The sequence below is a fragment of the Microcebus murinus genome, chromosome 20 (genome assembly GCF_040939455.1).
Source record: "Microcebus murinus isolate Inina chromosome 20, M.murinus_Inina_mat1.0, whole genome shotgun sequence".
NCBI classification, from domain to species: Eukaryota; Metazoa; Chordata; class Mammalia; order Primates; family Cheirogaleidae; genus Microcebus; species Microcebus murinus.
The window spans coordinates 19,201,652-19,227,538 of NC_134123.1; the positions used below are offsets into that span (position 1 = coordinate 19,201,652).

At 54.9% G+C, this 25,887-nt stretch overlaps 3 protein-coding genes across 6 annotated transcripts in view; 1 reads left to right on the forward strand and 2 right to left on the reverse strand.

Moving 5' to 3' along the window:
- Positions 1 to 60: 60 nt before the first annotated feature.
- Positions 61 to 2,832, forward strand: ACD (ACD shelterin complex subunit and telomerase recruitment factor). Of its 3 annotated transcripts, none has more exons than XM_012742559.3 (12): positions 61 to 320; positions 389 to 531; positions 657 to 750; positions 831 to 907; positions 1,036 to 1,080; positions 1,192 to 1,226; positions 1,373 to 1,524; positions 1,603 to 1,699; positions 1,780 to 1,863; positions 2,041 to 2,363; positions 2,499 to 2,590; positions 2,669 to 2,832. In XM_012742559.3, the coding sequence occupies exons 1-12, from the start codon at positions 222 to 224 to the stop codon at positions 2,745 to 2,747; spliced, it is 1,320 nt and encodes a 439-aa protein (XP_012598013.1). In that variant the 5' UTR covers positions 61 to 221; the 3' UTR covers positions 2,748 to 2,832. The 3 variants fall into 3 exon arrangements, with proteins under 3 accessions (XP_012598013.1, XP_012598014.1, XP_012598012.1); XM_012742560.3 differs by having other exon boundaries at positions 83 to 320; positions 2,538 to 2,590; XM_012742558.3 differs by lacking the exon at positions 1,780 to 1,863 and having other exon boundaries at positions 83 to 320.
- CARMIL2 (capping protein regulator and myosin 1 linker 2) lies at positions 2,794 to 14,808 on the reverse strand. Its single transcript, XM_020282531.2, is given in 39 exon segments — positions 2,794 to 2,958; positions 3,042 to 3,119; positions 3,381 to 3,461; positions 3,605 to 3,826; positions 3,936 to 4,007; positions 4,152 to 4,188; positions 5,041 to 5,163; positions 5,246 to 5,609; positions 5,694 to 5,794; positions 6,669 to 6,898; positions 7,337 to 7,400; positions 7,494 to 7,655; positions 7,828 to 7,915; positions 7,996 to 8,156; positions 8,304 to 8,417; positions 8,500 to 8,628; positions 9,718 to 9,819; positions 9,907 to 10,069; positions 10,228 to 10,400; positions 10,543 to 10,600; positions 10,685 to 10,781; positions 10,882 to 10,963; positions 11,099 to 11,168; positions 11,340 to 11,444; positions 11,528 to 11,808; positions 11,919 to 12,031; positions 12,105 to 12,191; positions 12,273 to 12,367; positions 12,455 to 12,543; positions 12,620 to 12,695; positions 12,808 to 12,881; positions 12,998 to 13,068; positions 13,240 to 13,331; positions 13,463 to 13,587; positions 13,689 to 13,751; positions 13,976 to 14,026; positions 14,119 to 14,210; positions 14,458 to 14,500; positions 14,503 to 14,808. Coding segments are annotated over 39 exon segments (4,647 nt in total). The 3' UTR covers positions 2,794 to 2,845.
- Positions 14,809 to 16,905: 2,097 nt separating this feature from the next.
- CTCF (CCCTC-binding factor) overlaps positions 16,906 to 25,887 on the reverse strand; it is a 55,590-nt gene continuing 46,608 nt past the window's right edge. The window contains exons 8-12 of one of the 2 annotated variants that reach the window (XM_075995710.1): positions 24,990 to 25,150; positions 24,294 to 24,476; positions 23,219 to 23,354; positions 19,526 to 19,687; positions 16,906 to 18,395 (exon numbers count right to left, since the gene is read on the reverse strand). In XM_075995710.1, the coding sequence (XP_075851825.1) occupies positions 18,217 to 18,395; positions 19,526 to 19,687; positions 23,219 to 23,354; positions 24,294 to 24,476; positions 24,990 to 25,150 (821 nt within the window). In that variant the 3' untranslated portion in view covers positions 16,906 to 18,216. Of the gene's footprint in view, positions 18,402 to 19,525; positions 19,688 to 23,218; positions 23,355 to 24,293; positions 24,477 to 24,989; positions 25,151 to 25,887 lie in introns of both variants that reach the window. The other variant, XM_075995709.1, reaches the window with a different exon arrangement.

Sequence of the window (25,887 nt, forward strand, 5' to 3'; positions counted from 1 at the left end):
CCAAACGCCTGGCCACTGCTCGGAGTGACGGCCAGCCGACCGAGCAGGACTCCGCACACCAGCTCCCAGACGGGGCGCTGGCGCGCGCATGCGCACGTGGGTGGGGCCTTAGCCTCGGGTCCCGCCCAACCGCACGCGCTTCCTCTTCCGACCGGAGGCGGTGCCGCGGCGCCCGCGGGAAACCCGGGCGTGTTGTGTCCCGCTGGGTGCTGCCGCGGGAAATGGCAGGCCTAGGGAGCGTGGTCCTGCGGCCCTGGATTCGAGAGCTCATTCTGGGGTCAGAGGCACTCTCAAGTCCACGGGCCGGGCAGCTACTCGAGGTGAGTCCCCACCGGAGAACGGGGCGGAGGCCTGTGGTGGGGGGGTTGACGCCGGTCGCCGCTTTCAGGTCCTGCAGGAGGCCGAGGCCGAGGCCCCAGGACCGTCCACCGCCCCTGACGCGTCCGACGTCGGGGCCATGCTGGTTGTTTCCGACGGGACCCACAGTGTCCGATGCCTGGTGACGCGGGAGGCCTTGAACGCCTCGTGCTGGTGAGAGAGGCGCCGCGGGACTCCGGGAGATTGGAGTCCAGCGGGAGAGCGCGAAGTTTCAGCCCGAGGAGGGGGCGAGGCTTGTGTTCTAGGGGACCAGGTTAAGAATGTCGCGCTTGCCGCAGGGAGGAGAAGGAATTCGGCTTCTGCGGGACAGAGGGTCGGCTGCTGTTGCTGCGGGACTGCGGGGTGCGCGTCCAGGTCGCCGAAGGCAGCGCGGTGAGTGGTGAGGCTGGCTTGGGCAGGTGACTGGGATTGGCTCTTAGTGAAAACACCTGAGACCCGCTCCTGAACTCCAGCCCGCAGAGTTCTATCTCCAGGTGGACCGTTTCAGTCTGCTGCCCACGGAGCAGCCCCGGGTGCGAGTGACTGGTTGGTAAGTAATGCCTCCGTCCTCCAACGGCTATCCCCACCCAGGCCTGGCTGGTGTTGGCATGGGCCTTTAGGGAGAGAGGCCTTGGGCCCTGGTGACATGACTGCCTACCACCCTTCTCTTTTCTCCAGCAACCAGGACTCGGCTGTTCAGAGAAAACTCTATGCCTGCCTTGAGTGAGTCTGGGTTCGGGCTCTGGGGCCAAGTGCGGTCTGATCAGGGGATGGCAAATCTGGGTAGACAGACCTCAGGATGGTTCCTGACGCCTGTCTGCTTTGTTCCTGTAGGGAGCACCTTTCAGAGTCTACCACCCCCAGTGCAGGTACTGGTAGGGGTTGACTAATGACCCTAATTCCCTGTGGAATGGTCTCTCTAGCCTTGATCTCTTGCTTCCCCATAAGCCCTCCTACCCCCCACCCTACCCTTCCTCTTTGAACCTGCACCCATCCTCTGGTCCCCTGCCCCCAGGCCTATCACTGTCCCAGCTTCTGGATGAGATGCAGGAAGACCAGGAGCATGAGGGGGCGCTAGTGCGCCTGGCTGAGAGCTGCCTGCAGCTGGCAGGTCCTTGCACAGCACCCCCTCTCACCCGCTGGGCTGCCTTACGCTGTGGGGCCACGGTCAGTCTGGGATTTACCTTGGGAGATGTCAGGGTGAAGGGTTGGGAAAGGGCCAGGCTGAGAGTTTATGTCCCACAGGGAGAAACCGTGTACACTGTCCCCAGCTTCTTGCTGCACATATCTGAGAATGACCAGCTAATTCTTAGTTCTCTGGACCCTGGTCAGAGGACACATGGTAAGAGAGACTAAAGAGGTCCTGGGGGGTACCTGAGGCCCAACGTGCTCAGTGCTGATAAGCCTTCCCTGAACCCCCAGGTCCTGAGCTGCCCCCACCAGAGCCAGCTCTGCAGGACATATCTCTGACCCCGATCTCTTTTTCTTCCTCACCCAGTTCCTCAGGTGAGGTGGCACTCAGGCCACTGCTGTCAGTCTGTTCCTGGCTGCACAGGATGCAGGGAAATGGTACACAGTGGGTGGAGGATGAACACGGTCCCTGTAGTCCTGCCCAAGTTCACAGGCTGCTCAGCTGGTCTGAGTTGAGTGGGCTGTGCCCACAGTGAAGGCCTTTCTCCCCAGGAACCCCTGCATTATCTGGCCATGTGTCAGAAGAAAGTGGTGCCAGCATCAGTCTTCTGCCTGCCCTGTCCTTGGATGCTCCAGACTCTGCACAGAAGGGCAGCTTCCAGCCCCTACCAGCCATCTGCTCAGCCCCAGGTCCCCTGCCCCCCAGCCCCAATCTCTTGCCCCTTGGCCCTGTCTCTAGTCCACACAAGGCCCATGTGACCACGGCCCAGAAACCTAGCCTGGAATTCAAGGAGCTGGAGTTGCCCCCCAAGAACAGGCAGCCTTCTCCAAGGACCAGAGCTACCAAGGGTGTCCCGGAGCCCTGCCCTATCTGGGTAAGCATAGCCCCTCTACACACCTGGAAGGTAGAATGGGGAAGGCCTTGGGTAGAGCTGGGGGGGGGCAGGGATAGTCTTGGATGAGGCTACGGGTCCTTGTTAGTCCCTTCCCAGACAGCAAACCCCTTTTAGGAACCCCCAAAGATGCATCGTGATGGTTCTGCCTTCCAGTATAAATATGAACCACCCTGCACCTCGCTCTGTGCCCAGGTCCAAGCTGCCAGGTGAGTGCCTGGGTCTGCCCCCCTCTGTTGGTCACCAGTCCCTGGCTACGTTGACCTGCAGCCATGGTTTCTTCCCAGGCTTCCTCCCCAGCTTGTGGCCTGGGCCTTGCACTTTCTGATGGAGTCACAGCCGGTGTCTGAGCTGACCCAGGTGTGAGAGTCGTGCAGGCACATTGGGGGTGGACAACTAGTGCTACACACTGTTTCCTTTGAGTTTTTTAATAAAATAATCTCATGCGGCAGGAGAGAAGAGGATCAGGGGTTGGGGCCGCTGTCTCTTTGGTCTGTGGCTGGGGAGGGGGTGCTCCGCTCAGGGCTGGAGGGTGCTGTGGGCTCTCGGGACAGAGGCTCTGTTCCAAGGCCAGATCCTGTGAGGGGGGAGAGGAGGAAAGGTCAGGCCTCGGCTAAGCACTCTTTCCCCCCCTCCCAACTGGCCCCAAACCCCTCTTACCTAGGCTTGGGGACGGGGGTGCCTCAAGCTTCGGCCTACGTTTGAGGACTGGGGAGCGCTGTAGCCGCAGGGGTCGTTCTAAGGGACATAAAAGGGCTTGGGGTAGGTTGCTGTCTGTCCATCCCTGACCCGTCCCCTACCTCCAGTGCACACAGTGGCCTCTGCCCCCTGCACCCTCTAACCCCTGGCAAGGATGCTCCTTGGGAGGTGGAGCCAGGGCCAATTGTCAAGTCCTCTTACCACTGGTGGCCCCTTCTAAGGACCAAGGCCTCTAAAGGGGCCCCAGAATCCCATCCTCCCCCATCTCCTCCTGCACTCAAGCGAAGGTGTCTCCCTCACCAGCAGGGGCCTGGAGCTGGTCCTCATGCACAGACACTGCTCGTCGCCCAGCCGAGAGAGGCCGCGGCCTCAGCTGGCCATCTGGGGGAGGCCAGGATATCAGGGGATGGTCCCAACAGCTGCCCCCACTCCAGCCCTTGCCTCCCACTGTCAGGGTCCCTAGAGGAGCTGTGTTCCCATCAGGGACTCCCCCAGTCTCTAGCCCAGGAATCTCAGATGCCTACCTTCATTCCTGGGACCCAAGCAAGGCTCTTCCGGGAGGCCCAGGCTGTCTGGGGAGGGGCTGGCTCTTCGGGGGCTTGGGCTTTGACAAGGGGAGGGGGGGCCTGGACCATCCTGTTGGCCCCAACCACGGCCCCTGAGCTCTGCATTCAACTGCTGCCCCAGTGTCTTCCAGGTGGTGGACTCAGGCTCCTGGCCACCTGGGCCAGGTCTACATGAGGGGTCTGCAGGGAGAAGGGTGTCAGCCAAAACCTGGGCCAGGCCTTGGAGATGGGTCTGAGCAAAACCCACCTGTCCCTGCACCTCCCCCAACACACGGTGGCCCTCACTCACCGGCAGACACAGAGTGGGTACGGGACTTGATTGAGATGGGAGGGGCCTCTGTGGAACTGTCCATGATGTCACCTGCAAGGCGGGACTGGGGGCTCAGGCACCAGACTTGGAGCTGAGGGGAAGAGAAATCTGGCTTCTCCCCTTCCTCCCTGCTGAGAGCAAGTACCTTGGGGACTATCTCTGAGAATACCCCCCTTTCCCCCATAATGTACTTACCATCTGAGCCAGCTTTCTTGATCTCACCATCTTTGCTCTGTAGGAAACAGCAGTCAGATAAGCCCTACCCCCCACCAGCCTTGTCCAAAAAGACAAGAACATTCTTGTTCTAACCCAGCCACAGAAATCCCATCATGCGCTGGGTAAGAACATGGCAAACCCAGTCCCAACCCTCTTAGAACTCAGTCTGGGCTGGCGGACAGCTGGCACACGGAAACATCCATATGCACGCACATTCATAGACACAGATAATGTGATTTCCTAATTCTGTGATGTACTTCCCACACTTTAATGTTTCTAAATTCAGGCTGAGTCTCACTTCATGTGTGTTTTTCCTGAAAAGCTATTAAATGGATGGTACATAGGACTGTGGTTCTTAGTAGAGATAGTGATGAGAGAGTGACATTAGTAGGGTGGCCATGGAAGAAAGTCAGGAAAGGCCCCCAGGGAACTGCGGGGATGGCTGAGGAGGAACCTAGTGGAACCCACAATAAGGGGCTAGAAGCAGGTAGGGGAGACCAGGACCGTGTGGGGCTCTGATTTGCACCCAAGGGAGGAGGGCAGTGAGGTTTAAGGTGACCAGGGTTTGAAGCAGGGTTAAGAGACTAGATACAGTGTCTTGAGAGGAAGCCCTTGGAGGACTTGCTGTTCAAAGTACAGGTGACAAGGTGAGATTTCTGTTAGGCCTGCAGAAGTACTTTCCCAGCTCCAGGGAAGAGTTATCAGTGGCCTGGGCAGAAGCCAAGAGGGAAGAAAGGTTGAATCTGATGACTCTTTAGAGGAGGGACAATTAGACCTATCTGTGTGCCATGAGTTCCTCTTTGTCACATATGTCACCCACAGACTGCCACCTGCCCCCTTGCTTTACACTTGAGTCCCCCCAACTTACTTGCTTCCTCTTGCCTTCGGCACCCCCGCTGCCTCGGCTCACTCCTATCCTCTGCAGCATCACTTGTACCCGCTGTTCGAAGGATGGAGCCAGCTCTGTCTCTCCCCGCTCCAAGGGCCGCCGCTAGGGACAGAAGCCTGAGTCAGGAGAGAGCCCACTGCCCTGGGTTCCAGAACAGCCCTCACCCCCGTGTCACCAGGCCTACCTTGTCGGGTCTGGCACCCAGCGATGCCTCCTCCTCCTCGGCAGGTAGTAGGATCATGGAGTAGGCCTTGCTGTCCCTTGTGTAGCGCGGCCGGCTCCTGCGGGCAGAGTCAGGGCTGCTGATGCCCCCCTCAGCCCCACCAGATTCCTCACCACGGCTGGGACGGGTTGGTGGCCGCAGCAGGTCGCCAAGTGTAGTTTTTCGGGTGCGGGGAGCTGCCACAGGGCTGGTCTCTAGATCGGGCCGTGGACCCCGTGTTGAACGAGGTTTCTTGAAGGCAAAGAGGGTGCCCAGCTTCTTTCGCAGTGTACGGGGCACAGGAGTGGCACCCCCCTCGGTGGCCGGGTCCTCCTCAGGGGCCCAGCTGTGGGGACAAGCAGCAATGAGTAAGGAAGGCCATGGGGCATCCCACCCTCTCCCACCCCCCTAGCAACTGCCCCTCACTCACAGGCGATCCTGCTGGATCAGCCTTTTTGAGAAGAATTCCTCCACGCCCTCGTCCACGCGGGCACTGAGCCCATTCCCTTCCTGCGGCAAGGCTGGGGGCACCTGGGGGACACCATGAGGTCAGGGGTCAGGGTTGAGTGCAACTGTAGCTTCTCCCCCCGCCCCAGTCCAGCAATCTGGCCTGGGTGACTCCAAGATCCCAGAGTTGGGATGACCTTAGAGGGCTGCTGATATAAGCCCTCCTGCTGTCCAGCTGCTGGGCAGAGATGCCGGATCTGCCATACTCCGTCACCAGCTGCTCCAGCACACACACCCAGCCCACACTGTTCCTGTCCCACAGTATCCTCCACGCCCTGAACCATCTAGTCACCAGCAGGCTGGCACCCACGTGCCCCCCGGGGTCACACATTTCCACTTGCCACCCTCTCTGTTCCAAACACTTCCCTGCAGTACCCCAACCCCACCCCCACTCCGCCCGGCCTGCTGCCGGCTCAGTGGCGCCGGCTGCTGCGTCAGACCCTCTGGGGGGCCTCAAGCCAGCTTCCCCCACCCCACCCGTTCCGCCAGTGTCCACTGCCCCCGCCGGTACCCAGCCCACATCTCCCCCCGCACACACCCCGTGCAGCAGACGCAGGATTGTCCCCACAGCCGGCTGCCTAGCATCTTTCAGTAACCCAGCGGGAGGGAGGGCAAGACGGACACCCTCGCTCCCACATCCCTTGATGCAGTGGGCCAGCCCGTGGCGGAGTCCTACACCCGGGCGCACCCGAACGAAACCCACACCCCCATGGCTCCTCATGGGCATGACCTGGGGTGTGGGGAAGCCAGGAAGAAGCCAGGCTATGACCGCAGCAGCGCCACCAGATGGCCTTGCGCCCCTACAGCCCACCTCCTTGACCGCCATCACCCTTGAGCAACGACCGGGCCACCCACGACCCCCAACCCCACGAGCTCCAGAGTGGGGGGGTACGCTCACCTGCGGGCCCCCCGGCGGCGGGCGGTGGTGGTGCTGGCGGCGGGGCCGCGGCCGGGCCCGGGTCGGATGGCGCAGGGGCTGTCCGGCGGGTGGCAGGTCCATGCGAGGCAGCGGGCCGGCCTGGGGACCGGGGGCAGCAGGGCTCGGAGAGCCGCGCGCGGAAGGCCCCGCCTGCGGCTCCGCATCTTCCCCCGGAGCCGCCAGCTCGGGCTCCGGTTCCTCAGCAGCACCTGAGGGGCGAGCACCAGAAGAGCGCCGAGCGCTGAGCCCAGGGAGGTGGTGGCGGAGGCGCTAGGGCGGCGGGGGACCAGCCCAGGGTGCGGGGAGGGGCCGGGCTACGCCGCCCGCCCCCCGCCCCTCCCCCGCCGCCGCCGCTGTCCGTGGTGCTGAGCGCGGCCCCGAGCGCGCGGTTCCGAGCGGCTGCCAAGCATGCGCATCCTGGGGGCAGGGAAAGGGGCGGGGGAGGCAAGCCGAGCGGGGTGCTGGCCCTAGTGTGCTCAGGTCCCGCGCCATGCTGGCCACAGCAGACCTCAGCTTCGCAGGTTGCACAGGGGGCCCGGCTTGGCCCAGTCATTAGAGAGTGCCCCCCCCCCCCGCCCCCGCCAGTCCCCGCAAGGCTGAATAAGCGTCCAGGCGTCAGGTTCCTTTCCTCCAAGGCCTGGACTTACTGTGAATGGATGAGGCGGGGCGAAGAACGTGGCTGGGTTCAGGCCATTTCCGAGGACTGTCATCCTGGTGGGGAGGGCACAAACTCAGGCTGGAGCAGGGAAGCACTACCCCACTCCAGAGCAAGGAGGGGAGAGTTAAAGTTCTGGAGCCACTTACCTTCTCCTTCTCTTCCTCCTCCTCTGCCTCTTTCTCTTCCTTCTCCTCCGGGAAGAAGAGACCTTCCAATTCCCCAGGCCCGAGGGGGCTGGGCTCACCTCCATCCAGTGTGGGCAGGGCAGAGGGCACCACCACTGTTGCCTGCTGAGCCAGACTCTCCACCTGCAATACCAGGCAGCCAAAGATGGGCAGGTAGGGCCTCAGCCACAATCCCATCAGTGTTAAGGGAACCCTGAAATGGCCCTGGGCTACATGACCGCAGAAGACATTACAGAGCCCCTGCAAGACAGATGGCCAGGTGTGTTTGTGTATGTGTCTGTAAGCTCCCCCTCACCAGCCGGTCCCGGGCTGCACTCAGACCCGCCAGAGCCTGAGCCACAATGCTCTCTGCCAAGGTCCCTGTGACTGACAGCCGCATATCCCTGGGGGTAGGAAAGGACACAGGTTAGTGGGCTGGCTCGGCTCTACCCAGCCCTGCCCAGCCCAGCTCCATCCAGCCCACCTGAGCCTAGTGAAGGCATTTTGCAGCAGCTGTTCTGGCAGCAGCTCTGGGAAGCCCCTTGAGCCCACCAGGGCTCCCTCTAGCTGCTCCCTCCAGCCAGATCCCTGCAGTATCTGTGGGCAGAGGCTCCTTGTTGTGTCCAGTGTGGCCTGAGTGAAGTCCTGAGCAAAGGTCAGAGCATGGTGAGGGTGTGGCCAGGGCCCAAGGCCACTTGGCTTTAGGCTCCGACCCCCACAGAACTTTAACTCAGGGATGGCATAGTCAAGCTTCCAGGTGCAGGTGGGGCTGGGGCAGGAAAACCATCTCACCTGGATCTCCTGGCGGCAGACTTCACCCACCTGTCTCAGGAGAGCCTCCAGCTTCTGCCGAAGCTGCCAGTGATGGCTTGGGGAGCTCCCAGCCTCATATAGAATGGGGAGAATCTGAGAGCCAGGGAGGAAAAGGAGTTGCTAACTGACCTGATTAGGTGGGGGACAGTCCTCATGTTGAGTGGGGAGTGCTTACACTGAGAGAAAAGTTGGCATTTTGGATGGCATCCTCGGCCTGGTGCACAGCAGCTTCACCCTGGGGCCCAGCCCCACAGCCCAGCAGCTCCATGTGCTCCTGCACCGACTGACATAGTTCATTCACTTCCTGAGGGACATCAGGGATCAGTCCCAGCCTAGCCCCCTCCCAGTCGCCCAGACCCTGTCTGCCTGCCTTCCTCCCAGGGTTTCTGACAGGGTGAGTGACATCCTGAAGCTGGCACTATTAGGCCAGCCACTTAGGAACTCTATCAGTTCAAGGAGGGAGAGCAGTATCTCTTCCTTAGGTTCATTTTAGGGACTTTATACATACGTCTTAGTGCCCAGAATAGGAAGGAAAGGAGCTGTAAGCCATGTCTGTGTTTTAGAAGCTTAGTCTGTTCCCCATCCACATAGAGGCTGGCCTGGGGGGTGGTGAGAAATGGGAGGAAGGATCCATGGAGAGAGGAGGCACCAGGGGGAACAAGCAATAACTGGGGCGGGGGTTGGGGGTGGTGAGAAACGGCGTGTTTGAGAGTTCTTCTAGAGGCAAGACCAAGGAAGTCTGTGAAGGTTCCAGTGTAACCAGGAGTGACATGGAAAGATGCCCAAACCTCTGTCCACAGCACGTGGTGGCTGTGGGCACCAGGGAGATTGGTTGGGCTCCAGGGTAGAGGATAGGGTTTGTGGGAAACGATGAGATCACTCGAAGACGTGTGGAGTGTGAAACCCCAGCAGGATGTCTGGATCAGGATGTCTGGGTGCCATAGCTTAGGAGAAAAGTGGGGTTTGGGAATGGAGAGCTGGGAACACTTCCAACGGGTAAGGTAGTGGAAGGAGATGGAGCCAGAGAAGGAGCTGCTGGGTTTGGCCACACAGAGGTCAGTGGAGAGGGCAGGGAACACTGTGACTGAGAAGTCAGAGATGAGGCTACAAGCAGGGAAATTGAGGGAGGATTTTTAAATACCCCTGGTCTTTAACAGGAGAGCCTGTTTACATGCTTAAAGTAAGGCAGCCAGGGATGTCATCTGCAGAGCTACGTAAGGAGTGGTTGGTTGTCTCCAGACCAAGGAGAGGGACTTTGTCTGGAACAGCAGGACTCAGGCACCCTGGCCCCAGGAAAGCCAGACCCTCAGACTCATGGAGGCTCCCAGGTGCTACAGCTTTCCCCATGTCGTACCTCCTGTGAGTAATCAAGGTTGGGGGAGGGGACACTGACCTGCTCAGAGGGGTTTGAAACCAGACTCAGTGGCTGAAGGTGGGTCAGGCGGTCAGAAGAAGCAGGGTCCGCGCGGTTGTTCCTCAAGAGACAGGCTTGGATCTGGGGACAAGGTGTATTGAGAAACAGCAGAGGACGGAGCCACGGCGGCCGGCGCAGAAAAGGAAAGGGGAGGAGAGGGAGGCCCACCTGATGGATTGCACGTGCTGTCAGTTCCGGGCGGCTGCGCTGCGCCTGGGCCACGTCGTTGAGTGGCAGAGGCATGGCTTTCAGGCTATGGTTGTGCTCCAGCGCCTGCGCCACGTCCAGCAGGCCCAGAGCAGAAGTGTTGTTCCGGTCCCAGACCACAGACCTGGGCCAGGCCGGGCTTCAGCCGGGGACGGAGCTCCGCAAGGCCCCACCCAACGCTGGCCTGGCCCCCAGCCCGCTGCTTAGGCTCCGCCGCTTTTAGCCCCGCCCCTTGGCCCAGCACGCCCCTCCCCGTTGGCCCCACCCTCTGACCCCGCCCACCGGAGCCTCGTGTTGACCCGCAGCGTCTTGGCCAGCAACTTGGCGCCCACGTCCCCCATGGCGTTGCCGCTGATATCCAGCGCTGTCAGGTTAGGGTTGGAGCCCAGGGCCCGGAGTAGGACACTGGCGCTCAGCTTCAGCCGAGACTCAGCCACGGACAGAGACTGCAGAGGCTGGGAGTTAAAAGAAAGTCTTTGATGGTTGGAGTCAAGGGTCAGCAAGAAGGAGGACAGGTCACAGGGTCTGAGGGAACAGGACGCGGAAGGGTCAAAGGTGTCTGTTGCCTTTGGCCCCCGCAAGGTCCCGTGAACTCACACAGTCGTCGTCCTGCATGAGCTGGACAATCCGGTGCAGGACGTCGTCCAGGGTCTCCCTGTGGGCAGGGGCCGCGGTTGGGGGTGGGGACCGGGGTGGTGGGGTGCTGTCTGGGAGGCCCGGGAGTAGGGTGGGGGCTCACTTGCACCGGACGTTGAAGTTCCTTCCAAGAGCCACGTGTCTCAGGGACCGGCTCCTCCCAATGGCCAGCACCAGAGTCACCATGTCCGAGCCGAAGCCTGGGGGTGACTTGGGTCACGCACAGGGCGAGGTTGGGGGGTAGGATGGGGGCTGGGAATCAGGCGGATGATGGGAGGGTGACTTCCTGGGGGACCTGACCATTATCCGCCAGATCCAGGGAGCTCACGGCGCCTGCGTCGCACACTGAGTCTTGTATCACCTGGGCGCCGGCCGAGCGCAGCTGGAGGTGGAAGGTGGGGCGCACTCAGGCCCCAGGTGGGGCGGGGCAGGCGGCCAACAGCCCGGCTCTCCCGCCTCCCAGCCCCACTCCCAAGTGTGGGCCCCCGCGTGCTCACATTCCGGGCTGGGCGCTCACCTCACAAGCGCTGAGGTCCAAGTGTAGGTCGCGGAGGTGCGTGTTGAGCGCGAGGCCATCCAAAAGTGCCCTGGATGTCACAGGGGGGTGGCGGGAGCTGGGAAAGGGGACCCCGGGGTGGGAACGAAAACCAGGAAGGCGGGGCCAGACTGCAGGGGCGATAGGACCAGAGAAGACACAGGAGGCCTGGCCTGGGTGGTGGCCCCACACACGGGGGCGTGACCGTGGCAGAGACACCTACCTGACTGCGTCTGGTGGCAGCTTGCAGCCCGCCAGGCTCAGATGCCGCAGCGTCCCCGCGCGGCCGAGGAAGAGCTGCAGCGCGGCCGGCGCGGCCCGGGACTTCCTGGTGGGGGCGTGGGGAAGTGGGCTTGCGGGCGCGGGGAGGCGGCTCCCGGCAGCCTGCCCCCGCCCCAGAGGTCCCCTTACGTGCGGGAGAAGACATTCCTCGAAGCATCTAGGTGGGTGAGGTTGGTGCAGCAGCCGCGGGACAGCGCCGCAAAGAGCTGCGGAAGGAGGGTGTCGGCTACACCTGCAGGAGGACCGCGCCCGCCTCGCACCCGCCCCCACCCTCCAGTCTGCCCTGCTGGGGGCCGCGCCCTGCCCATCACCCCCCACTGACCACCCCTCACAGTGTCCAGGGCGGCGTCGGTGCCTGCGACGTTCAGGAAGGTCAGAACATTAGGACGGCTCAGGAAACTATAGAGGCCCTGGTGGAAGGACAGGAGTGGGAGGGAGGCGGGGGTGGCTTACCTGGGGCATCTTGACATCCCACTGCCTGTGGCCACCCCAAGCTCCAATCCTGAAGACAGCCACTCACCCCACCATCCTCGGAGGCCCCCAGCGCCCCAGGGTTCCCAGAAAGGTCCAGGTGAATCAAGGCGGAGTCGAAGGCAACATTGGTGGCCAGTGCCCGGCCCAGAGCCCTCATTCCTGGTGGGGGGGCGGGGGCAGCTCAGCAGTCAGGCAGACCCACCTCCCCCTGCACCTACCCCATCCTGCCTACCTCGAGGTGTCAACCCTGTCTGCGCTAGGCTGAGTCTCCTCAGGGCTCCTGGACGATGCTCTAGGTGTCTGCTGAGCGCAGCTACACCTGGGGGATGGGCCAGCCACGTGAGTCTCATCTCCTCCGGCCACCAGCCCCTGCGGTTCTCCCCCCCAGGCTCAGCCATACCTCTGTCATCCACCAGGTTCCCTGCCAGGCTGAGCTCCCGGAGCCCAGAGCTTGAGTGTCCTGCCAGCGCTTGGGCCAGTCGCCGGACAAAGTCTCTGGGGACCACACCCCAGGTGTGAGACTCTGACCCTGGATTCCCGACCCCTCCCAGGCTACCAGCCCCCAGCCTCGCCCCCTCTCACCCCCTCAGGCCACAGGTCTCCAGCAGCAGCTCCTCCAGGTGGGAAGACTGACTCATCATGTGCAGAATCTGCTCTGAGACCTCAAGGCTCTGAGAACAGAGAGTGGCGGCTCAGTGGGCTGCCCCGGCCCTCACGCCCGGGCTCGTCCTTGCCCCTACCCCTCACCAGCTTCATGTCCACACAGGAGAGACGCCGGAACCACAGGTTGTAGGACAGGGCAGCCACGCTTAAGGCCAGGTCCCTGGGTGGGGGAAGGAGCAGGGGCAGAGCTCAGGGTCCTCCACAGGGAGGCTGATGCCCAGGAATCCGGGTCCTGGAATCTTCTCCTCTCCCCTTCCAGGCAGGCCACATACCGACTGCCAAGGTGGCTGAAGTCCCCCAGGCTGAAATGGCGGCAGCCCTGACGATGGTAGATGGTGTCCACATCCTGGATGAGAAGAAAGTGTTCACAATTTGCTTAGGGCCGCAAGGGGTAGGGAAGGGCTGAGCACACACGGGGGACCAGATGTCTCCAGAACCCCCCAGATAGGGCCCCACCCTCACCCACTGAATCTCTTCTCGGAAAGGGAAGCCATTGTAGTCACACAGAGCCTCGTAAGTCTCCAAGAAGCCACCTGGGGAGGTGACAGGTATGATGGAGGGAAGGAAAGAGACAAAAGGTCAGAGATGGAGGAAGAGCAGACCCAGGCTGGGCGGTGGCTATGACCAGGGTGACCCTGCTCAGTTTGGGAGCCCCCCGACTCCAGGGGTCTGGGGTTGTAGGGGGACCCTGGCTTGGCCCTTACCGCAGGGGCTGCAGGGGGCGCTGCCCTCTGAGGGGTGGCCGCTCTCCAGCCGAGCCAGCATGGAGGGGGGTGTGGGCTTCCTGAATAGCTTCCTGTGGAGGGGCAAAGGAGAAGGGGCAAGGGACTTCTCGCCCCGGATGAGAAGCAGCCCATCTGTGCCCACCTGGAGCATCTGCCCGCTGCCCTCCTCCCCCGCCCGCCTCTGGCAGTAACTGGGCCTCACCCAAGGGTTGAACGAGGGAAGACCTTCTTGATGGCCACAGCCACATGCTGGGCCAGCCGTTCCAGGGCAGCCACGTCAGGAACCTCCAGGACCAGATCAGGCAGGGACTCCAGCTCAAAGGTGACCTGGGAGGGACAGCTGCTGGGCCTTGGCTTCACGTGTGGGGGTGGATGGTGACAGAAGGAAGACCTGGCCACAGGCCCAGGTGGGCTACTAGATGTCTTACCTGAGGGGGTGTCTCCTGCAGTGCCATGGCCTGGACCTCCAGGTAGCTGAACGTGCAGTCCACCTGCGGAGCGTCTAGGTCAGCAGGAACCAGGCCCGAGCCCCGCCCTCAGGAGCCCAGGCCTGGAGGCCGACCTGCCTAGACGCCACTCCTGTCTGCTGCCCGGGGCCCAGGGCTGGTGGCAAGGCACAGCCCACAAGGACAAGAAGGACAAGGCTCTGCAGATGCAGTGTCTTGCCAAGGTAGCTGGAGGGCAAGGGTCGCGGGGGCCAGGCCCTGGGACTCACTCTCAGAGGGAGGCAGGTGTGGAGCAGGTAGACTCTCCATCGCAGCAGCACCTGTGGAGACAGAGTCTGACGCTCTAGGCAGGGCAGGAGGCTCTTTCTGCTGGGCCCAGCTGCCTCCCAGGCTCTGCTCCTGCCCACCATACCAGGACATAACTCCGCTCAGCACCCTCCTGGGGTAGCCAGGTTTTCAGCAGCAGCTCTGCCTCCTTGGGCCACAGGAACCTGGCGATCTCTCCTGTGGAAGGGCAGCCTTCTGGGTGATTCTGGTCCTCCCATGAAGGCAACTCCGTGCCCACAGTCTGTGCCAGGCGGGGGCCCTGGGGCTCATCTGTGTGCCAGCAAGGTTGAAGTGGGGCAGATCCTCCGTCTGGAGGAGCGGAGAGAACCTCTGGCCGAGCCCTCCCCGGGCGCTGGGTGGGCCTCTGGTTTGGGGTCCTCGCTGCTTCCTCCCAGCCAAGTCGGTGGGAAGGGCCAGCGCTTACCTCGCAGCTCGCAGGAGATGCCGTCGGGGGTCTGGGCCATGGGGCAGGGCTGGGCCGGGACGGCCCGACGAGCTTCGGGGCGGGAAACAGCAGCGGTCGGAGCGCACACAGGAAGCCTGGGTCCCCAGCCGCACTGCAGCCACCTGCTCCTCCTGCGGCGGAAGGTACGCGCCGCTTCCTGCCAGGCCGCCCCCGGCTGGCCCCTCCCCGGCCCGGCCTCGCGCAGAGCTCGCCCGGGTTTGGGGTTGTGGGAGGGGGCACGTGTCCCAGTTGCCCGCCCGCCCCGTCGAGCAGGAGCTTCTCCGCCAGAGTAGTCACGAGGCTGGGGAGTGGTGTGGCCGGGATGGTCATGCGTGTCGCGTGCCTCCAGGGGCTCCTCGCCCCCAACTTCCACCCCGCCCCGCACTCCCTGACGCGAACACCAGGGGGCGCTGCCCGCCCGGGGATCCCTGCAGCCCACCCTGGCCCGTCCCCACCAAAGCCCAAGGGAGTCTGTGAAGCGAGGAGCGCCTGATCTCTTGCAACTCCGAGTCCTGCACTGTTGCTCTGAACCTGGAGTCTGTAATTCTGTTGGGGGATCCATGAACTTTTGGAAGGACAGAAAAAATGCCAGATGGGCTCTGACACCCTAATGTGCAGCAGAGGGTCTTCAGCTCTCATCAGGTTCAGGCTGGGTGAGGCCGAAGGTGTGGGGTGTTTGTACAGGGGCACTCAGGGGGCTGCCTGGCCGAGTCCCAACGACCCAGGAAGCCAAGGGTTCCATTTCCCTGGGAGACCTGACTGCCCAGACATTCACAAAGCAGCCAAAAGGTACCCGCACTTGTCCTTTGCTACTTTTCACTGGAAACTGGTAAACTGGAATTCTGGTTAAAGAAATCCTACAGGCCAGGCGAGGTACCTCTTGCCTATAATCCCAGCATTTGGGGAGGCCAAGGTGGGAGGATTGCTTGAGGCCAGGAGTTTGAGATCAGCCTGAGCAACATAGTGAGACCCCCATCTCTACAAAAAAAAAAAAAAACTAGCCCAGTGTGGTCATGCACACCTATAGTCTCAGCTACTTGTGAGGCTGAGGCAGGATTGTTTGAGCCCAGCCCACGACACCACTGCACTCTAGCTAGGGGACAGAGCAAGACCTTGTCTCAAAAACACAAAAAAGCTTTCACCTAAAATGGGCTTGCCAAAGCAATCAGCCCAGATAGGGCCAACAGCAGTATGATTTTCACTAATGCATAAGCTTCCTAGTACATCACTGCCTTTCCATCAGTCTTCCCTGGTTCTTGCAAGCAGCCATACTATCTTTTTTTTTTTTTTTTTGAGACAGTCTCATTTTGTTGCCCGGGCTAGAGCCCCATGGCATCAGCCTAGCTCACAGCAACCTCAAACTCCTGGGCTCAAGCAATCCTTCTGCCTTAGTCTCCTGAGTAGCTGGGACTACAGGCATGTGCCACCATGCCTGGCTAAATTTTTCTATATTGTTTTTAGTTGGTAAATTAATTTGTATTTTTAGTAGAGACGGGGTCTCGCTCTTGCTCAAGCTGGTCTTTTTTTTTGAGACAGAGTCTCGCTTTGTTGTCCAGGCTAGAGTGAGTAACATGGCGTCAGCCTAGTTCACAGCAAACTCAAACTCCTGGGCTCAAGCAATCCTGCTGCCTCACCCTCCCGAGTAGCTGGGACTACAGGCATGTGACACCATGCCCGGCTAATTTTTTCTATATATATTAGTTGGCCAATTAATTTCTTTCTATTTATAGTAGAGACAGGGTCTTGCTCTTGCTCAGGCTGGTTTCAAACTCCCGACCTCGAGCAATCTGCCCACCTCAGCCCCCCAGAGAGCTAGGATTACAGGTGTGAGCCACCACACCCAGCCTCAAGCTGGTCTTGAACTCCTGAGCTCAAACGATACTCCCGCCTGGGCCTCCCAGAGTGCTAGGATTACAGGCATGAGCCACCTCGCCTGGCCCCAGCTATATACTATCTAAGCGTCTCTCCTCACGGCCTGTTGTTCATATGCCTCCCCTTTCAAATGAACTTCTCTAGGGTACGCTGGGCCCAGATTCTGTTCCCCCATATGCGGCAGAGCTTCAAGTACTGATCCCAGCCCTCCTTGAGCTGAGATCCTGAGGACAGAGCTTCCCATCAGCGCCTTTTACTCTAGACAGCTCTGTGGCCCGCCTGCTCTGCACACAGGACGCCCACTCCTAAAGTGGATCACAGAGGGTGGCAGCTGTCCATCTACTCACCACACACTTGTGGGGGAGTTAAAAGTCAAAGTAGGATGCACTCAGTACCTGTCACCCGCCAAGACCATCTCTTCCTGTTGCTAAGATGTGCCATGCCAGGGAATACAGTCTCCTCTGAAAGGCAGAGGCCTGCATGGCCTGGAGCCATGTACACAGCCCGCCCCCACCGCCCGCCCTCCCACAGGCAGGAATCACGCAAGACAGAGTCTTTAGAGCACTTGTTAATCCGTTATGATTTATTAGCTGTACAGCAGTAGATCCTCCTCCCCAGCTTTCAACCCCATTACATATTTTATTACAGGTCTCGTGGTGGCGTCCTAAAATAATGAAAAATATCACACAGTACAGCTAAGTACAAAATGCATCAACCTAGAGTCTGATAGCTAACTGATGGCTCTCTTAAAAGCAATACACAGAAGAAAAAAGTGTTGAAATCAGTAAGACTGAGGCTCTCTAAAAAACACATTTTAAACATGTGATAGTTCATGTGCAAGAATCACTTTTTAGTTGGTTTTGCTTCACATTATTTTTTTTGAAAGATCCAAAGTTTAAATTACTGACCTAGTGAAATTTTCTGGCCCAGCTTGTAAGGGCTGCTGTGACCCACTCATAATCACCCTTCTGCTCTAACAGAGGATTTATAAAACAACATTCAGCTACAAACAGCAAAGAAAATGTCGATGGGAAATCATAACTGAAAATTAGTTGCACAAGGTTCAAATGCTGGCTCCATGGGCTGGAAATCATGATCTTCCACGTGGGTGTCCGTCACTAGCAGGCAGCAGTCTGGGTACTGTTCTGCTACATGATTGTGATCCAATTCCTCGTCAACATTCACACACTAGAGTCTGTGGTAACTTAATTTGCAAGTAATTAAAATGCTGGGTTTTCTTACACTGCACTTCTTTTCAACCTCTTAATTAATGGAAAAGATTAAAATGTAAAAAAAGTTATTTACAAGCTTGACCATACCAGAAACTTTGCCAAGAAAGAGGCAAAGCTTTCAGGACAGAAACCGATCGTAGCATGCCATACTACTGGTGTGCAGCTGACTCCAAGCAAAAGGAGTCAGGGAAAAGCAAAAGCAAAAAAGAGTTTAAAAGTCTAAGTCCTTCCCAAGTCTGCATTTACAATTAAAAACTCTCTTGGGAAGAAGACCATAGAACTCTGGGAAACCTGGTGGCCATCCTGGAGTGGTTTACCATTTGAGAGAGGGGGGTCAGTGTCTCTGTCTCCATCTAGGAAAACTAGCGAGGCGTCACCACTGTCCTCAGCATTTCAAAGTGAACCCTCAGGGACTCAGAACATTCCATGATTTGCTAACATCAGACAGCAAGTTCTAGTTAAATCACATTTTTTCTAACATCATCCTTGAAGTTTTCGTTCTCAGTATGTTTGGTAAAATGGTGTAAAATGATGCTTTTCCCAAAGCCAAAAGAAGAAAGAAGGGAGAAAAATTAAGATGTGGGCCGTTGAAACACAGCCCAGAGCAGTCCTGGCGACGCGCGAGGCCCCACCATCACCGGTCCATCATGCTGAGGATCATCTCGGGCGTGAGGTCTCCATTGGGGGCGTCTGTGGCAGCTGGCTGGGCCTCCTCTTCCTCCCCCTCCGCGGGCTCAGCATCTGGCTCTTTTTTGACTTCAACTATAATGTTCTCAATTGCACCTGTATCCTGGTCTTCAACCTGAATGATAGCTGTTGCTAGCAAAGAAGAGCACAAAGAAAACAAACCTACATTAAAGCCCCCAAAGATTACAAGGTTCTTTTAGACCGACAGCAAAGGGGATGTTCGCAATATAGGAAGGTCTTAGTAGTGATACAGAGAAAGCCAACAAAAAAGACTTAAAAGATCCAAAATGTGGCCACATAAAATAAATCCCCAATACTCTACTCTAGCAAAGAAAATGCTGACGGTCACCTTCAAACACCTCCCAAATTACACGTTAAAATCCTTAGTTTTTCCTTCATGTCATTCATTTGGTCTTTACAACAGAATGAGAGGCAGGCAGATAGCACATGACTAAGAGGACTTAGGAGTGTATGGTGCAGGTGACCGACCTAACAGCAAGGTGACATTTTTGATCCTGCAGTGCTCCACACCCAGGGCCCTCCCACCAGTTTGAGCACTCCAGTGTGTGTAAGGGGGAGAGGGCTGGACTCAGGATCTACACTTAACTTCCTTTTCTGTGACAAACCTGGGGCTCAGGAAGAACATTAAACAAAAAAAGATTAAACCTGCATTTGTTTAAAAAAAAAAATCAAAAACCAAATAAACTGTCAGCTCTCAGGAGAGCTAGAGAGACACATGAGTAGGAACACGGAGACCTGCATCTCCTTGAGTCTGCTGTCTTTGGGGTGGGAGTGGAGGGTGAACACCTCTGCCATGTCCTCCCATAAACCAGGAGGCCAGTCCTTGAATGCACAGGCCAGAATTTCTTAGGAAGGGCAATCTCAGCATAGACATTGTTTTAAGGCCCATCCTTTAAGATTTGGCTCCTGTTCACGCGTTACCATATCAATTCTGCCAGCTGACTGTGACGCTGGTTGTTTTGCAAAACCCACCCACGTTACCAGTACCCATCTTGTGGAACATAAGTACCCTTCCACTCTGGACTTGTTCTCCTTGAAATGTAATAGGCCTCTAGAGACTTCCTCAGATGTTCCTCAGTAAAAACTCCTAAAAAATCACTTCCTGAGAGTTTGTTCCTGATGAGACTGTAACTTGTTCTTATGGCTTAGTTCCCATCTTGCCAAAGAACAGGGACCCGTCTGGCTTCCTAACGTGCGGGCAGGGGACGCCAGCCTCCTAAGTGAAGCAAACTTACGCTGGTTCTGTTTGGGCTGGTTGGTTCTGCCAGGGGGTCGTCCTCTCCGCTTCTTGGCGGGGGGTGGGGCTGGGGTTACGGGCTGGGGCTCTGGCTCCGGTTCAATTTCCACAGCAGGCTCCTCCTCATCCTCATTGTCATCCAGATCTGGCTCAGCATTTTCTTCTCATGAAATCAGGAAGCACAGGTGGTGGGGCGAGGAGAAAAGTGGAGGAAGAAAAAAAAAACCAAATAATTATATATTCTGTGAAGCCATGTTATGTTAGTAATAAAAGCCCATTTAAAAATGCTTTTGCTGGAATTTTTGCTATCAGAAATATGGTAAACTGGTATTGTGGCAGAATTTACATTTTACGTGGCTTTGATGTTACTTTTCCCTTTTAGCTTTAAACCTCACAATATTGAGTTTCAAATTCTTAAAGGCAATTCCATCTTATACCAGTTATGTAACAAAACCACAAATAATGTTTAAGTTGAAAATAAAACAAATGTTCCGTCTACTTACTATACCAGGATAAAGCAGGACACGAGGCCTGAGATGGGCCTTTGGAAATGTGGTCCTGCTCATCTGAGTGGGCAGAAGGGGGGGGTGTGTTTCTCAGGGGGAAAAACAGAAATTCAGAGATGAGGTCTCGCTATGTTGCCCAAGCTGGATAACTCCTGGTCTCCAGTGATCCTCCTGCCTCAGCCTCCTGCGTAGCTGGGACTACAAGCACTCAACCACCATGCCTAGCAAGACAACAATTCTTGATGCACTGTAAGGTTTTATCAACTAGGATAATTGGCAAGGGTTCTTCTGAAGCTATTATTAATTCTTCTTAAGGCCAAGTTTTTAGACTTAATTCCAAATTGCACCAGACCCAGTGGGTCATTCTTAACCCCCTAACTTCCTCCCTAATGCTGGGACTACCCATCCTTGGTAAAATAAGTGAAGGAACTTTGGAAGGCTGAGGCAGGAGGATCGCTGGAGGCCAAGAGTTTGAGAACAGCCTGGGCAGCACAGTGAGGCCTCGTCTCTATAAAAAAATAGAATAAAACAGGTGGGCACAGCACGATGGTGCAAGTCTGTCGTCTCAGCTACTTGCCAGGCAGAGACAAGAGGACTGCTTGAGCCCAGGAGTTTGAGGTTGCAGTGAGCTATGATGACACCACTGCACTCTAGCCTGGGCAACAGAGTGAGATTGTCTCAAAAAAAAAAAAAAAATGAAGGAACTGGTATAGAAATAATACTGACAAGGAGCCAGATAACATAGCTTTGAGTCTCTCAGCCAAAGAGTGCTTGCTACCCTCCCTCATTACTGTGGCACAAAATGTACACTGCTTGCCTTACTCCAAAAGCACAGGTTATTAACGTACACTTTCTTTCTCTGGAACAAAATGTTTAAATTTAGAGATCTGTGGGTAAATGCCTGATCTTCCGGACAAAATGCCTTATTTCTCCAAAGTGAAAATGTGGGGGGAAACACTGTTAGGTGGCAGTGTGTCAAGAATGAGATGCTTCCCTGTTGAACTTATTCAAGCCCCCTATTGCCTAAGTTGGCCCGATGCCTAGAAAACTAAATAAATTCAGTCAGAACTGGGAGAAAAAAAGCACGCAAAGAAGGTTAATAGGGTCAAAGGCTTATTGGCTTGGAAATAATTTGGCAAAAAGCCTTGAAAATAGCAGGAGACTATGCCAGTCAATCTCTGTGGATGGCCAATAGGCACGACTTCCAGGATAAGAAAAATATGACTGCAAGGCCTCTGTCACACAATCAGTGGAATGGAGTCCAAAATGACTTTTGTTTTCTGGGGGGGATAAAGAGACACTAGGTATGAGGGAGGCCCTGAAACAAACTCCATGCTCTATTAACTAGCAGCAGACAAAAGGAAGAATTATAGAAATCTATCAGAAACCATCAATAATCTCTCTTTAGCCTTAAGATGCTTCTGGAAATGTACACTTAGGGAATGAAGCTGGTCTTCTTGGAGAGGAGCCACAGGTGTGAGTGAGGCAGTACCATGAGAAAGAAGGGCGCAGCACAGAGTCTGTGGCAGCAGGAGGCTATGCAACTAACAGCAACTATAGGATCCCTAAGTTCAAGGTTATCTGCAATCACTAGTAATACTTGGGGTCTTCTGACATTTCTGGTACCTCCCAAGTTTATTATAATACTTCTTAGCCAAACAAAGGGATCTACAAAGATCCCAAGAGATGTGTATTTTCATAAAAAATAAGCAAACTGACATCTTAAAGGAGGCATACACATAAAAGTCAATGACCAAAGATACTGCTAAAAAGATATTCTATTAAAAATGACATAAAAAATTATTATTCTGCTTACTGGATGAGTATTTTCCCAGAAACTGTAAGAAAAGGAAAGCCTTATTAAAATAAAATTTTAAAAAAGGGGGAACCTTGTCTGTTACACATCTAAAACCTTAAGTGCTTTCACGATTAAGTTTTATAATAAAAATAAAATGACGGAAGTTCTCTAACATGTTCATTTTTCAAAAATTTTGGCTGGGTGCAGTGGTTCACGCTGGTAATCCTAGCACTTTGGGAGGCTGAGGCAGGAGGAGAATTGCTTGAGGACAGGAGTTTAAGACCATCCTGAGCAACAGTGAGACCGTCTCTACAAAAAACAGAAAAATTAGCTGGACGTTGTGGTGTGCGCCTGTAGTCCCAGCTACTCAGGAGGCTGAGGCAGGAGGATTACTTGAGCCCAAGAGTTTGAGGTGAGCTATGACACTACTGCACTCTAGCACAGGCGACAGACTGAGACCCTGTCTCAAAAAAATAAAATAAAAAATGTCATTCCCTCCCTACTATTTCTACTAACAAATAATGCAGAAGACAAAATAAGAAATCCTTAGGCACCATGTACAATCTCTCCAGTCTGATGGTGCTTCTGGGGGAAGTGCATTCCCTAAAATAAAACTCTCCACAACTTTTTCCAACAAAGCCTTAAATGTTCAGTTACAGATGTGTCGTCTCACCTGGGTGCCAGTAGCTCAGGTATCCACATTATAGAATCTAACGCTTTTGAATATGTCTGTGTAATCAAATGTGGCTCCCAAATTACCAACTCTTATTCCCTATCCTTCATTGTGAGGCTTAGTACCTCTAATCAGACCCCCTGCTTGGGTTTCATGACTTAGAAAGACACAAAACACCCCAAAGAGCACCAATCAAAGGAAAATAGGCAAGATTTTAAATTAAAAATGGAGAGATTAAGGTAGGAAGAGAAAGGCTGACCTTCACTGATTTGATCAACACATCTCAAGGCTAGGCTGACACAGGCAGTCAAACCACAAGTCAAGATGCTTAAGCAACCTTCTTCATGTCCATTAGATTCACTGCTCAAAATCTAGACCAGTTTCCTAAATGTAAAAGTTAAGAACATAGAAAAGAAACTCTGCTGGCCTTAGAATATCACTAATTTGAATAAACTGAATAAAGATATTAACTTTGCTTTGGCTTTAACTGAATACTGCATATAATGTATCAACAAGCACTGGAATGCCACGAGGAAAAAAAAATGTGCCCCAGGAAAAAAATAAATGCAAACAGACATTAGGAAAATTAGAAGTTTAAAGGAAGTACGACTAACTCGCCCACCTCTACACCCCAGCACTTCCCTACATAAATATACTGGAAACTGGGCTCCATAATCTGCCACATGTAACCAATTCAAGAAACAAGTCACTTACCACTATCAGAGGAATCTTCTTTTTTAGAGCGCATCTTTCTTTTCCTTCCACGTTTACTTTTCTTTGTTTCTCCTCCATTTTCCCCTTCTACACCATCTGGACCAGCACAATTATCAGCATGTCTTGCCATGGTATTCTAAAAAGAACAAAATCCTGTTTCACACTACTAAAAAAGCTAAGATCAGACTGGAAGTTCTCTTTATTTCAGTTTAATAATATCAAAATCTGGGGTGTCGATATTAAGTCTGAAAGTTCTGTTATCTGCTAAGTGTGTCCTGAACGTGCTCTCCCCATCCAAGGAGAACGGGTAAGGCTGGGTCCTCTGAGGGGTGGCTCAGCAGCCCACAGACAGGGAGGGGGGTGGATCAGAACAGCTCCTTGTCTTGTGCAGACCTAACATGCCCCAGCCCCGCCACGGGAAGACCCAGGACACCCTAAAGCTGGCTAAGGGTGAGATGGCATACAGGTTTCAATTCACCTAAAGAAATTTCTTTACCGATCAGACCTAATCAAAGATACGTCATCCCCTATCAGTGGAAGGGTTCACATATGGATAGAAAACCTTGAGGTGGGGATGACTGACCCTTTCCAAACAATGGAGCATCTCTGTTTATAACCTCAGTGGAAAAAACTGTTCTACTTTGCAGGGGAAGATCAAGAATCCCATATTGGCCGGGCGCAGTGGTTCACGCCTGTAATCCTAGCACTCTGGGAGGCTGAGGCGGGTGGATCATTTGAGCTCAGGAGTTGGAGACCAGCCTGAGCAAGACCAAGACCCCGTCTCTACTAAAAAATAAATAAATAAATAAATAAATAAAAATGTCTGGACAACTAAAAATATATACAGAAAAAATTAGCCGGGCATGGTGACACATGCCTGTAGTCCCAGCTACTCGGGAGGCTGAGGGAGGAGGATCGCTTGAGCCCAGGAGTTTGAGGTTGCTGTGAGCCAGGCTGATGCCACAGCACTCTAGCCCAGGCAACAGAATGGGACTCTGTCTCAAAAAAAAAAAAAAAAAAAAAAAAGAATCCCATATTAAGAACCATAACGTGGAAGCGAAGTTCTGAGCCTTACCCGACGTGTAAATGTTTTCCCACACTTAGAACAGACAAAGGCCGCAGGGACAAAATTGGGGTCGTGGTAGCGTTTGAAGTGCATGTCGAGGAGCTGCTTCTGGCGGAAGGTCTTGTCGCAGTGGCTGCAGGCGTAGGGCTTCTCCCCAGTGTGGGTGCGCTTGTGCATGATCATGTGCCGCTCCTGAAACAGCCAGGGGTGGGGTGGGGGCTTCAGAGTCTGGTCCCAACAGCTACCACCGCCTGTATGCTCCTACCTGATCCAGAGGCCTTTCTCACCCAAGGGTCTACACTCCACACTGCTTGGGATGATAAAGCTATCTTTATGGGGGTGCAAAACTGTTTCCATAAATTCTAGCACAGATAAAGCTGCTCACTACTGCTGCCTATGGCTCCCTCCTCAGCATCATGCCCCAGGACCAGGTTCTTTTCCTTTCTCGAGTCCTGGACTTAATGTTCACATAGTTTTGAGAAAGAAGTCTGCCTTAGAAGGAGGTAAGCTGCGACTAAAGAAAATACCAGCTGGAGAATGGGATAAAATTGACAAGGAGCAAGACCCTTGATTTTGCTGACATTTTTCACAAACCAGAGCTTGAAAATGCTATCCTTAAAAACAGCCACCATATTAACAGACATAAAAAACCTCTGAAAATACCTGACACTGATGAGGCATCAATGGTTTTCTGATGGTTCCTACCTGTCTACAAGCATAATCACACTGGTCACACTTAAAGCGCTTCTCGTTCTTGTGTGACTTCTGATGCTGGATGAGGGCGTAGCGCTCATGAAACACAGCATCGCAGTAACGGCATTTCTTGCCCTGCTCGATATAGGAATGCTGCTTTCGCAAGTGGACACCTGAAAGCAAAATACAAAGCCCAGTGTAACTTATGAAAACACAAACAAGCATTCTAACAAGTTAATAATACATTTCTTCTGCTGCTTAAAAAAATTACTCTGGCTACTATACAGAAAGTGAATTAAAAGGAGAAATGAATGTGGGGAGACCAGTTAAGACTGCTGAAACAAGACAGGTGGGAGAAGGTGGACAAAGGTGATAGCAATGGACATGGAAGGGAGGGGAAGAACTGATGAGCGATGGAGGAAGTTGGATCAAACAGGATTTAGTGCCTGAAAGTAGAGTGAGGAAGAAGGTGGTATCAGGAATGACTTCCAGGTTTCTAGCTTGGAAAACCAGGCAGGTGACAGGACCATTTACCGAGACAGGAATAGTCGAAGAGAGAACACCAAGTTGTGTTTGTTTTGGGGGAGCGTGGCAGGAAGTGTTAGACCTTCAGTTTCAGACATGTTGAATTTGGAATACCAGAGATATCAAAGTAGGGATGAGATGGAAAGGGATAGATGGCTTCATAAGTCTAACTCAAAGGAAAGATCTCAAGTGGGAACATAAATTTAGGAGTCATTTAAATTTGAGTGTGATCATGTCAACTGATAAGATTGCTAGGGCAAAAAGAGTAAAAATGAAGAGGATGGGTAACACTTTAAGAAATCTAAGAGTTTATCTTCCACTGCTCACAAAAGAAAAATAAATAAAAACAGAAGACACAAAATTAACAAAAGTAAAAAAAAAAAAA